At 41.1% G+C, this 12,338-nt stretch overlaps 1 protein-coding gene across 3 annotated transcripts in view; it reads left to right on the forward strand.

Moving 5' to 3' along the window:
* The first annotated feature begins 41 nt into the window (after positions 1–41).
* The window catches only part of RNF168 (ring finger protein 168), a 55,959-nt gene continuing 43,662 nt past the window's right edge, over positions 42–12,338 (forward strand). For 2 of the 3 annotated variants that reach the window (XM_060099355.1, XM_060099357.1), the window contains exons 1-2: positions 42–511; positions 600–936. In XM_060099355.1, coding sequence (XP_059955338.1) covers positions 636–936 — 301 coding nt within the window. In that variant the 5' untranslated portion in view covers positions 42–511; positions 600–635. The remainder of the gene's footprint in view (positions 512–599; positions 937–12,338) is intronic. The other variant, XM_060099356.1, reaches the window with a different exon arrangement.

The following is a 12,338-nucleotide window of genomic DNA, read 5'->3' on the forward strand; positions in this document are numbered from 1 at the left end:
CAGCTGTGACGTCACTAGCTCTTAGTGCTTTGCTACAGCACTGCAGCCGAGATGAGGCTTTCTGGCTGACCGAAGAAAGGCGAGGGGTGGGCTCAGAGCCCCGGGAAGTGCTCGCTCGCGGCCCCACAGCAGCGGTAAAACTGGAGTCCCGCTCCAGCAGAGCCCGGCGTCAGAGCGGAAGCAGCGTTCTTTCTCGAGCGGTGGCCTAGCGGCTCCGCGCCTCGGCGGCCTCGGGCTTGGCTGCCCGGAGCTAAGAGAGCATCCTCACCTGGTAAGAGGGAGGAGGGGAACTTGGTGCGAGCCTCCTGCGGCGCCAGAGAGCCAGAGCCAGAGTCCTCCCTGCCGCAGCGGTTGTTAATGCCTGGGAGCAGCCAAGGTTCATTTGTTTTCTCTCCGGATGTTTGTCTTAAACATGGACAAATACACCGCCTTCCAGGGTCGTACTGTTTACCTTGCCAGCAGAACATCTTTTTACTTCAAGACGTTTGATACTCCCAATCTCTGAATTCTGGTAGGCTGCTGGGCATAATATTTAAACACAAAACTGTTAATTTGCTTTTTCCTTACTTGGGCTGGAAATACGATTCTTTCTCTTTCAGGTGTTGATGTTGAATATGCCTTATTAGCATATTAAAATGGCTGTACCCAAAGACGCCATCCCTTCCTTGTTGGAATGCCAGTGCCAGATCTGTGTGGAAATCCTGATTGAGCCTGTGACACTCCCTTGTAACCACACGCTCTGTAAATCATGCTTCCAATCGACTGTCGAAAAGGCAAATTTGTGCTGTCCCTTCTGTCGCCGCCGGGTCTCTTCGTGGACTCGGTACCATACCCGAACAAATTCTCTTGTCAATACGGAACTGTGGGAGATAATTCAAAAACACTATACAGAGGAATGCAAGCTTAGAGCCTCTGGGCAAGAATCAGAGGAAATTGGTGAGTAAAACCCAGCGCGTTTGTTATCTAAATCAAGAATCCTTTTAAAAGCCAATCACCACTAATCCATTTTTTAAATTAATTAATTATTTTTTGGCTGCGTTGAGTCTTCGTGGCTGCGTGTGGGCTTTCTCTAGTTGCCGCGAGCGGGAGCTGCTCTGTGTTGCGGTGCACGGCCTTCTCATTGCAGTGGCGTCTCATTGCGGAGCCCGAGCTCTAGGCGCATTGGCTTCAGTAGTTGCGGCACGCCGGCTCAGTAGTTGTGGCTCGCCGGCTCTAGAGCACAGACTCAGTAGCTGTGGCGCGCGGCCTTCGTTGCTCCGTGGGATCTTGCAGCCCAGGGATTGAACCCGCGTCCCCTGCATTGACAGGCAGATTCGTTACCACTTTGCCACCAGGGAAGCCCCTAATCCATTTTTTTAAAGAATAAAACAGAAAGCCCGGTTAGTGTTTGTCTAAATTTTTTAGGGGTATTTGGGTTTTTTGGGTCCCAAAATATTGATTAAGGTCAGTGGCACGATTTTGTTCATTGTCACAGCGCAGGCTGTATTCAATTGATATTTGCTGGATTAAAAATGAAAAGAAAAAACCCAGAACGAAAGAATTGCCTGCTAGAGTCTTCAGTCGTGTGAAAAGTTATATAAATAGTCACAGATGAACAATAGTGTAGTATAGCAACAGCAGAAGTAAGGAAACTACTGGTTTCTTGTGTTAATATCTTTTTCACTTTAAATTACTTTCTCTAACTTACTTGCCTGTGCATCGCCATTCATTTAATTCTTCAGCTTGCAAGTGTTACCGAGTCCCAAGCTCTCTCTGATCCCTGGCGACAGGCCAATAAATCAGAGACGAGGTGTTGAGGAAAGGAATACGAGTTTATTTGGAAAGCCGGCAGACCGAAAAGATAGCCGACTAAAGTCGCAAAATAACCATCTTACCAGGTTTGGATGCCAGTTTCTTTTATAGCACAGAGAGGGGGAGGAGATGAGGAAGTAAAGTTAAAAAGCCATAAATTTTGCAAATATCCCAGATGTTTCCTTGAGCAAAGGCACTTTGGTTTAACATTCAGTCAGGGGGCAGGGTTCCCCCAGGCAAGCCATTATGTGTAGACAGTATCCTTTTAGTGAACAAAAGCAAAAGGAAGCAAAGGTTAAAGTAAAAGAAGCATCCTACATCTAGTCTGATTTGCCTCTTCCCTGTTGCACAGGGAGCCTAAAATAGCTTTCTGTGGCCAGTTCCATCTAGTTCATCCATTTTTATTCATAGCTCTCCACAGTATGTACTGTTCATTATGCTCCAAACTGAACACTAGACTCTAGCAGCCTGATCACTCACATGATCAATAAGCCATGCGGTGTTTCATGTTTAGGCTTTGAATGTGGTGCTTATGCTCTGGTCTACTTGCCTTATTTTGGAATTCTTTTTATTGTGGTAAATAAAATTTGCCATTTTAACCTTTTTTTTTTTTTTTTTCTTTTTGCGGTATGCGGGCCTCTCACTGTTGTGGCCTCTCCCGTTGCGGAGCACAGGCTCCGGATGCGCAGGCCCAGCGGCCATGGCTCACGGGCCCAGCCGCTCCGCGGCATATTGGATCCTCCCAGACCGGGGCACGAACCCGTATCCCCTGCATCGGCAGGCGGACTCTTAACCACTGCGCCACCAGGGAGGCCCCATTTTAACCATTTTTAAGTATACAGTTCAGTGTTGTTAATTACTTTCACAATGTTTTGCAGCCATCACCACTGTGTTTCCAAAACTTTTTCATTACCCCAGACAGACTCTTTAACCATTAAGCAATGACTCCCCATTCTTCCGCTCCCCTCTCCCTTTCCGGAGTTTCTAATCTCTATGGATTTGCTTGTTCTAGATTTTTCATATAAGTGTGTTCATTCAGTATGTGATCTGTTGTGTCTGGCTCCTTTCACTTAGCATAATGCTTCCAAAGTTCATACAAGGTTATATCAGTACTTCTTTCCTTTTTAGGGCTGAATAATTTTATGGATATATTGTATTTTTTTCATTCATCCATTGATGGACATTTGGGTAGTTTTCATCTTTTGGCTGTTTGAACAGTGCTGATACGAATATTCATGTACAAATATTTGTTTGAATATGTTTTCATTTATTTTGTGTATATATCTAGGAGTGGAATTGCTGGATCATATGGTGATTTACGTTTAGCTTTTTGAGAAACTGCCAAACTTTTCCACAGGTCTGCACCATTTTACATACCCACCGCAATGTGTAATGGTTCCAATTTATGCACATCCTAACCAACACTTGTTATTTTCGGGGGGGGGGGTTGTTTTTCTTTTCTTTTTATTTTTTTTCTTTTTATTTTTTTTTGCAATACGCGGGCCTCTCACTGTTGTGGCCTCTCCCGTTGCGGAGCACAGGCTCCGGACACGCAGGGTCAGCGGCCATGGCCCATGGGCCTAGCCGCTCCGCGGCATGTGGGATCTTCCTGGACCGGGGCACGAACCCGTGTCCCCTGCATCAGCAGGCGGACTCTCAACCACTGCACCACCAAGGAAGCCCCTTTTAATTTTTTTATAGCCATCCTAGGAGGTGTTAAGTGGTAGCTTAGTGTGTTTTTTAAATTGTGATAAAGTATACATAACAAAATTTACCATTTTAACCATTTTTAGGTGTGCAGTCCAAGGCATTAAGTACATTCACATAGGTGTGCAACCATCACCACCATCCCTTTCCAGAACTTTTTCATCTTCCCAAACTGAAACTCCATACCCATTAAACAATAATTCCCCAATTCCCTCTTCCTCCAGCCCCTGGCAACCACCATTGTTACTTCCTGCCTCTATGAATTTGACTACTTTGAGTACCTCATATAAGTAGAATTATAGTAGCTGTTTGTGCTTTTGTATCTGGCTTCTTTCTTCCTTCCCTTTCCTTTCCTTCCCTTCCCTTCCCTCCCCTCCCCTCCCCTCCGCTCCCCTCCCCTTCCCTTCCCGTCTCTCCTCTCCTCTCTCTTTCTTTTTTCCAGTAGGGCAATTGGGCAATTTTTTAAAAAAAATTGAAGTATAGTTGACTTACAGTATTGGTTTCAGGGTTATGGCAGTGATTCGATATTTTTATACACTACAAAATGATCACCTTTCACTTAGCATAATGTCAGAGTTCATCCGTGTTGTAGCATGGGTCGGAATTTCATTCCTTTCTATGGCTAAATAATATTTCATTGTATGTGTTTACCATGCTTTGTTTATGCATTCATCTGTCAATGGATCTTTGGGTTACTTCCATCTTTGGCTTCCACCTTTTGGCTATTGTGAATAATGCTGCTATGAACATTGGTGTACAAGTGTCTGTATCCCTGCTTTCAACTCTTTTGGGTATGTACCCAGAAAGGAACTCCTGGCTCGTATGGTAATTCTATGTTTAACTTTTTGAGGAACTGCTGTACTCTTCCATAGCAGCTGTACAATCTTAAACACTCCCACCAGCAATGTGCAAGGGTTCGTTTTTAGGATATCTTTGTCAGCATTTGTTACTTTATGGTTTTGTTTTGTTTGTTTGATACAGCCATCCTAGTGGGTGGGAGATGCTATCCCATTGTGGTTTTGATTTGCATTTCCCGAATGACTAATGATATTGAGCATCTTTTCATGTGCTTATTGGCCATTGCATATCTTCTTTGGAAAGATGTTTATTTAAGTCCTTTGCTCATTTTTTAATCAGGTATTTGTTTTTTTGTTATTGAGTTGTTAGTATTCCTAATATATTCTGGAGTTAACCCTTATCAGATATGATTTGCAAATATTTTCTCATTCCATAGGTTGCCATTTCACTTTATTGATTGTGTCCTTTGATGGACAGAAGTATTTAAGTTTGATGTAGTCCCATTTGTCTATTTTTACTTTTGTTACTTGTGCTTTTGGTGTCATATCCAAGAAATCATTGCTAAATCCCATGTCATGAAGCTTTTCCCCTGTTTTCTTCAGGAGCTTTATATGTAGTTTTAGGTGGCCATTCAGTAAGTATGACTAAAAAGTGGTGATGGGCAATTAATTGTCATTGTATAGAAGTATCTTGTGTAAAATGTTTGAGGTTAAGATGGTAAAGATAATAATGTAAGTGGTGGACAGTTACAATTTGTGGCTGCACAACATCTTACATTTTGATAGTTTCCTACCTAAGGGTTCTCTCTTCTCAATGAAATTACAGGATTCATACTTCCCATCTCCTAGGGTCAGGAATGTGACCTAAGACCTGGGTTTAGAAGTAAACAATGTGAATATGTAGCAGTGAGCAGGAAGATTGACCTGCAAGCCTGGTAACAGAAAAACCCACTTCTTCAGGGGCAGCACCTCTTGGACTTTTGGAATCCAGGTCTAAGCAGCAGTGGAAATGGTATTTTTGCTAGAACAACTCTCATGGTGTAATTGGGCATTATTGCTGATTACATACCTTTAGGACCTGGGTCTCAGGCCCACCCAAAGATTATTTCTATATTTAATTTCTATAATATGCTATTGCTAGGCAGACCTATTTGATAATTGATAACAAGATTAGTTGGAAGTAGGAGACCTTCAAAGATGTGGGAATCTCACATTGGTTGTAGGAACTGTTTGGGTTTGATGGCAGTGAGGATGAAATTAGTTACAGAGGATGTGACTTCAGCAGTCCAATATCATGCAGTGATGAAACAGTTCCTTAAGTTATTACCGAGAATAAAGTGTCCACTTAAGGAGAGGCTATGGGTGCTTGCCAAGGATTTGTATAGAATTCTTTTTTTTCCCCCCTCCATTACTCAGAAATTTTACTTAAGTAGAATTCTTTCTTAAGTCATTAAAAAACCAAGGAAGTTTCTGTGATTTCCCTAAGAGAGTTTTCTCGTCTTTTACAGTCATAGGCTGATACTGTCAAAAACCAGAGCCTGAGCTTGTGAGTTGATGAATTACAACATAAACTGAGTTTAAAATCTCACTAGATCTCTTATAAAAGTTAAGGAACTTAGTAGGGAAAAGAGTAGGACCATAAAATTGGACAGTGACATAGGGCTGATTTGGGTGACTAGTACCTCAGACCCTACTTCTGAACTAAATTCTCTCACTGTTACAAATTTTGATCAACTATGTGCAAGAGACACAGCAACAAATAATGGCTTAAACAAGGAAGACATCTTTTCTCAACAAGAAGTTCAGAGGCAAGCAGTCTAGGACTTGACTCTTGTGGATGTCATCAAGGAACCAGGTTCCTCCCCGTTTTTTCCCCCCTCCATCCTTAGTATTGGCTTTTGTCCTCATGGTCACAGTACAGATGCTGTGCTCCCATATTCCAGCATGGACAAGGAGGAAGGGGGTGGTGTCTCTATTACAGCGGTAAAACAGCCACAGATAAGAGTTCTGCTTGTTTTAGCTGGACACATTTTCTTGTACACAGCTGAGGTTCTTTTAATAAGGAAGCAAAGAAGACTGGATGTGAAATACGAAACTAACAGAGTCCATCATAATGTCATTCTTTAAAATCAGCCTTCATGATACACAGTGTTATTATCTGTAGTCAGTCCAAGCCATTGCATGTCACGTGAGCACATCTGTTTGCTTTTTTGTGAGTGCTATTTAAGTTTATTTTAAAAAATTCCATAGCTTTATTGAAGTATAATTATAGCTTTATTGAAGTATAATTAATGTGCAGTAACTGAGTGTATTTAAAATTTGCAGTTTGACAAGTTTTGCTATGAGCATCTTTTCATGTGCTTTTTTGCTGTCTGTCTCTTTTGGTAAAGAGTCTGTTCAGATCTCAGGCTCATTTTTTTCTTATTGGGTTGTATATCCTTTTTTTATCCCACCCCACCCCCTACCCCCTGTGCTGTGCAGTATGTGGGATGTTAGTTACCTGACCAGGGATTGAACCTGCGCCCCTTCATTGGAAGTGCAGAGTCTTAACCACTGGACTGCCAGGGAAGTCCCTAAGCTTTTTACCCATTTTGAGTTGATTTTTGTATATGGTGTGAGGGAAGGGTCCAACTTCATTCTTTTACATGTGGATATCTTGTTTTCCTGGTGCCATTTGTTGATAAGACAGTTATTTTAAAGTTTTTTTTTTTAGTAAGTCTGATGTCTAGACTTCCTTAGGGATGGTTTCTGTTCCTTTGAATTGTCCAAACTTTCTTGTTTCTTAGTATGCCTTGTGGTTGGTTTTTTGGAGAAAATTGAACATTTGAATATTACAATGTGGTAACTCTGGGAATCAGACTCTTCCCTTTCCCTGGGGTTTACCATTTTTTTGATTGTTGAAGGCTATAATAGGCCATTTGTTACTGAGTTTCCCAAACTATTTCTGCAAAGACTATATTCCTTAATGTGTGTGGTCACCGAGTCTTTGTCTTAGTTTGTGTTCGGTTAGTATTTTGACAGATTTCTTTGAATGTCAGGGGCTGAAAAAACAAGAAAAAGAAACAAAACAAAGAAGCACTTCTCTGTCTTGGCACATTGGATTGGTGCCAAGGCTGTCCTTCAACACTTAGCCAGCCTTGAATTGAGCCTGGGATCAGCCCAAGGTGAAAGCTTAGGATCTTCTCAGATGTTTACTGAACGTGTATCTTGCCCTGAGTCTGCTCATTTCCCTCCAGAACCAGGAACAAATGTCCAAATCTGAGAACGTGGGTTTCCCTCTTAAAGACTGCCAGTATGCTGAGGAGGGTGTGGGGCAAGAACAAGTAAAGTGTCCCCAAAATTTTCCTACTGCGTTTTTTTTTTCTTTTTCTTTTTTTTTGCAGTACACGGACCTCTCACTGTTGTGGCCTCTCCCATTGCGGAGCACAGGCTCTGGACGTGCAGGCTCAGAGGCCATGGCTCACGGGCCCAGCCGCTCCGTGGTATATGAGATCTTCCCGGACCGGGGCACGAACCTGTGTCCCCTGCATCGGCAGGGGGACTCTCAACCACTGCGCCACCAGGGAAAACCCCTACTACTTTTGAGATTGGCTTTTTCTTTTTTTTAGACATTTAATGTTATGATTCACATTTACTCGGCTTTAGAAGAATAAGAGAGATACAACACTAGAATCTCCATAGAGATATATCTTAGCTAAACCACTAAAAAACCCCATTGGAAAGAGCAAGGCAGGTTTTTTTTTGAAGTTTTCTATTTTATTTTATTTTATTTATTTTTTATACAGCAGGTTCTTATTAGTTATCTATTTTATACATATTAAGGTATATACGTCAATCCCAATCGCCCAATTCATCCCATCACCACCACCCACCGTTCCACTTTTCCCCCCTTGGTGTCCATATGTTTGTTCTCTACATCTGTGTCTCTATCTCTGCCCTGCAAACCAGTTCATCTGTACCATTTTTCTAGGTTCCACATATATGTGTTAATATACTATATTTGTTTTTCTCTTTCTGACTTACTTCACAGTGTACGACAGTCTCTAGATCCATCCACGTCTCCACATATGACCCAATTTCGTTCCTTTTTATGGCTGAGCAATATTCCATTGTATATACATACCACATCTTTTTTATCCATTTGTCTGTCAATGGGCATCTGGGTTGCTTCCATGACCTGACTATTGTAAATAGTGCTGCAGTGAACATTGGGGTGCATGTGTCTTTTTTTTTTTTTTTTTTTTTTTTTTTTCTTTTTGCGGTATGTGGGCCTCTCACTGTTGTGGCCTCTCCTGTTGCGGAGCACAGGCTCCGGATGCGCAGGCCCAGCGGCCATGGCTCACGGGCCCAGCCGCTCCGCGGCATATGGGATCCTCCCAGACCGGGGCACGAACCCGTATCCCCTGCATCGGCAGGCGGACTCTTAACCACTTGCGCCACCAGGGAGGCCCTCATGTGTCTTTTTGAATTATGATTTTCTCTGGGTATATGCCCAGTAGTGGGATTGCTGGGTCGTATGGTAGTTCTATTTGTAGTTTTTTAAGGAACCTCCATACTGTTCTCCATAGTGGCTGTATCAATTTACATTCCCACCAACAGTGCAAGAGGGTTCCCTTTTCTCCACACCCTCTCCAGCATTTGTTGTTTGTACATTTTCTGATGATGCCCATGCTAACTGGTGTGAGGTGATACCTCATTGTAGTTTTGATTTGCATTTCTCTAATAATTAGTGATATTGAGCAGCTTTTCATGTGCTTCTTGGCCATCTGTATGTCTTCTTTGGAGAACTGTGTATTTAGGTCTTCTGCCCATTATTGGATTGGGTTGTTTGTTTTTTTAGTATTGAGCTGCTTGACCTGTTTATGTATTTTGGAGGTTAATCCTTTGTCCGTTGATTCGTTTGCAAATATTTTCTCCCATTCTGAGGGTTGTCTTTTCATCTTGTTTATGGTTTCCTTTACTTTGCAAAAGCTTTTAAGTTTCATTAGGTCCCATTTGTTTATTTTTGCTTTTATTTCCATTATACTAGGAGGTGGATCAAAAAAGATCTTGCTGGGATTTATGTCAAAGAATGTTCTTCCTATGTTTTCCTCCAAGAGTTTTATAGTGTCCGGTCTTAAATTTAGGTCTCTAATCCATTTTGAGTCTATTTTTGTGTATGGTGTTAGGGAGTGTTCTGATTTCATTCTTTTACATGTATCTGTCCAGTTTTCCCAGCACCACTTGTTGAAGAGACTGTCTTTTCTCCATTGTATATCCTTGCCTCCTTTATCATAAATTAGTTGACCGTAGGTGCATGGGTTTATCTCTGGGCTTTCTATCTTGTTCCATTGATATATATTTCTGTTTTTGTGCCAGTACCATATTGTCTTCATTACTGAAGCTTTGTAGTATAGTCTGAAGTCAGGGAGTCTGACTCCTCCAGCTCAGTTTTTTTCCCTCAAGACTGCTTTGACTATTCAGGGTCTTTTGTGTCTCCATACAATTTTTTTTTTTTTTTACATCTTTATTGGAGTATAATTGCTTTACAATGGTGTGTTAGTTTCTGCTTTATAACAAAGTGAATCAGTTATACATATACTTATGTTCCCATATCTCTTCCCTCTTGCGTCTCCCTCCCTCCCACCCTCCCTATCCCAGCCCTCTTGGTCACAGAGCACCGAGCTGATCTCCCTTTGCTATGTGGCTGCTTCCCACTAGCTATCTATTTTATGTTTGGTAGTGTATATATCTCCATGCCACTCTCTTCACTTTGTCATAGCTTACCCTTCCCCCTCCCCATATCCTCAAGTCCATTCTCTAGTAGGTCTGTGTCTTTATTCCTGTCTTACCCCTAGGTTCTTCATGACATGTTTTTTTTTTTTCTTAAATTCCATATATATGTGTTAGCATATGGTATTTGTCTTTCTCTTTCTGACTTACTTCACTCTGTATGACAGACTCTAGGTCCATCCACCTCATTCCAAATAGCTCAATTTCGTTTCTTTTTATGGCTCAGTAATATACCAATGTATATATGTGCCACATCTTCTTCATCCATTCATCCAGTGATGGACACTTAGGTTGTTTCCATCTCCGGGCTATTGTAAATAGAGCTGCAATGAACATTTTGGTACATGACTCTTTTTGAATTATGGTTTTCTCAGGGTATATGCCCAGTAGTGGGATTGCTGGGTCATATGGTAGTTCTATTTGTAGTTTTTTAAGGAACCTCGATACCGTTCTCCATAGTGGCTGTACCAATTCACATTCCCACCAGCAGTGCAAGAGTGTTCCCTTTTCTCCACACCCTCTCCAGCACTTATTGTTTCTAGATTTTTTGATGATGGCCATTCTGACTGGTGTGAGATGATATCCCATTGTAGTTTTGATTAGAATTTCTCTAATGATTAATGATGTTGAGCATTATTTCATGTGTTTGTTGGCAATCTGTGTATCTTCTTTGGAGAAATGTCTATTTAGGTCTTCTGCCCATTTTTGGATTGGGTTGTTTGTTTTTTTGTTATTGCGCTGCATGAGCTGCTTGTGAATTTTAGAGGTTAATCCTTTGTCAGTTGCTTCATTTGCAAATATTTTCTCCCATTCTGAGGGTTGTCTTTTGGTCTTGTTTATGGTTTCCTTTGCTGTACAAAAGCGTTTAAGTTTCATTAGGTCCCATTTGGTTATTTTTGTTTTTATTTCCATTTCTCTAGGATGTGGGTCAAAAAGGATCTTGCTGTGATTTATGTCATGTTTTCTTCTAAGAGTTTGATCGTTTCTGGCCTTACATTTAGGTCTTTAATCCATTTTGAGCTTATTTTTGTGTATGGTGTTAGGGAGTGATCTAATCTCATACATTTACATGTCCCTGTCCAGTTTTCCCAGCACCACGTATTGAAGAGGCTGTCCGTTCTCCAATGTACATTCCTGCCTCCTTTATCAAAGATAAGGTGACCATATGTGCGTGGGTTTATCTCTGGGCTTTCTGTCTTGTTCCATTGATCTATATTTCTGTTTTTGTGCCAGTACCATACTGTCTTGATTACTGTAGCTTTGTAGTATAGTCTGAAGACCAGGAGCCTGATTCCTCCAGCTCCGTTTTTCGTTCTCAAGATTGCTTTGGCTATTCGGGGTCTTTTGTGTTTCCATACAAATTGTGAAAATTTTTGTTCTAGTTCTGTGAAAAATGCCAGTGGTAGTTTGATAGGGATTGCATTGAATCTGTACATTGCTTTAGGTAGTAGAGTCATTTTCACAATGTTGATTCTTCCAATCCAAGAACATGGTATATCTCTCCATCTGTTGGTATCATCTTTAATTTCTTTCATCAGTGTCTTATAGTTTTCTGCATACAGGTCTTTTGTCTCCTTAGGTAGGTTTATTCCTAGATATTTTATTCTTTTTGTTGCAGTGGTAAATGGGAGTGTTTTCTTGATTTCACTTTCAGATTTTTCATCATTAGTGTATAGGAATGCCTGAGATTTCTGTGCATTAATTTTGTATCCTGCAACTTTACCAAATTCATTGATTAGCTCTAGTAGTTTTCTGGTAGCATCTTTAGGATTCTCTATATATAGTATCATGTCATCTGCAAACAGTGACAGCTTTACTTCTTCTTTTCCAATTTGGTTTCCTTTTATTTCCTTTTCTTTGATTGCTGTGGCTAAAACTTCCAGAACTATGTTGAATAAGAGTGGTGAGAGTGGGAAACCTTGTCTTATTCCTGATCTTAGTGGAAATGGTTTCAGTTTTTCACCATTGAGGACGATGTTGGCTGTGGGTTTGCCATATATGGCCTGTATTATGTTGAGGAAAGTTCCCTCTATGCCTACTTTCTGGAGGGGTTTTATCATAAATGGATGTTGAATTTTGTTGAAAGCTTTCTCTGCATCTATTGAGATGACCATATAGTTTTTCTCCTTCAGTTTGTTAATATGGTGTGTCATATTGATTGACTCACATATATTGAAGAATTCTTGCATTCCTGGAATAAACCCCACTTGATCATGGTGTATGATCCTTTTAATGTGCTGTTGGATTCTGTTTGCTAGTATTTTGTTGAGG

Source organism: Mesoplodon densirostris, chromosome 5 (assembly GCF_025265405.1).
Source record: "Mesoplodon densirostris isolate mMesDen1 chromosome 5, mMesDen1 primary haplotype, whole genome shotgun sequence".
Taxonomy (NCBI): Eukaryota; Metazoa; Chordata; class Mammalia; order Artiodactyla; family Ziphiidae; genus Mesoplodon; species Mesoplodon densirostris.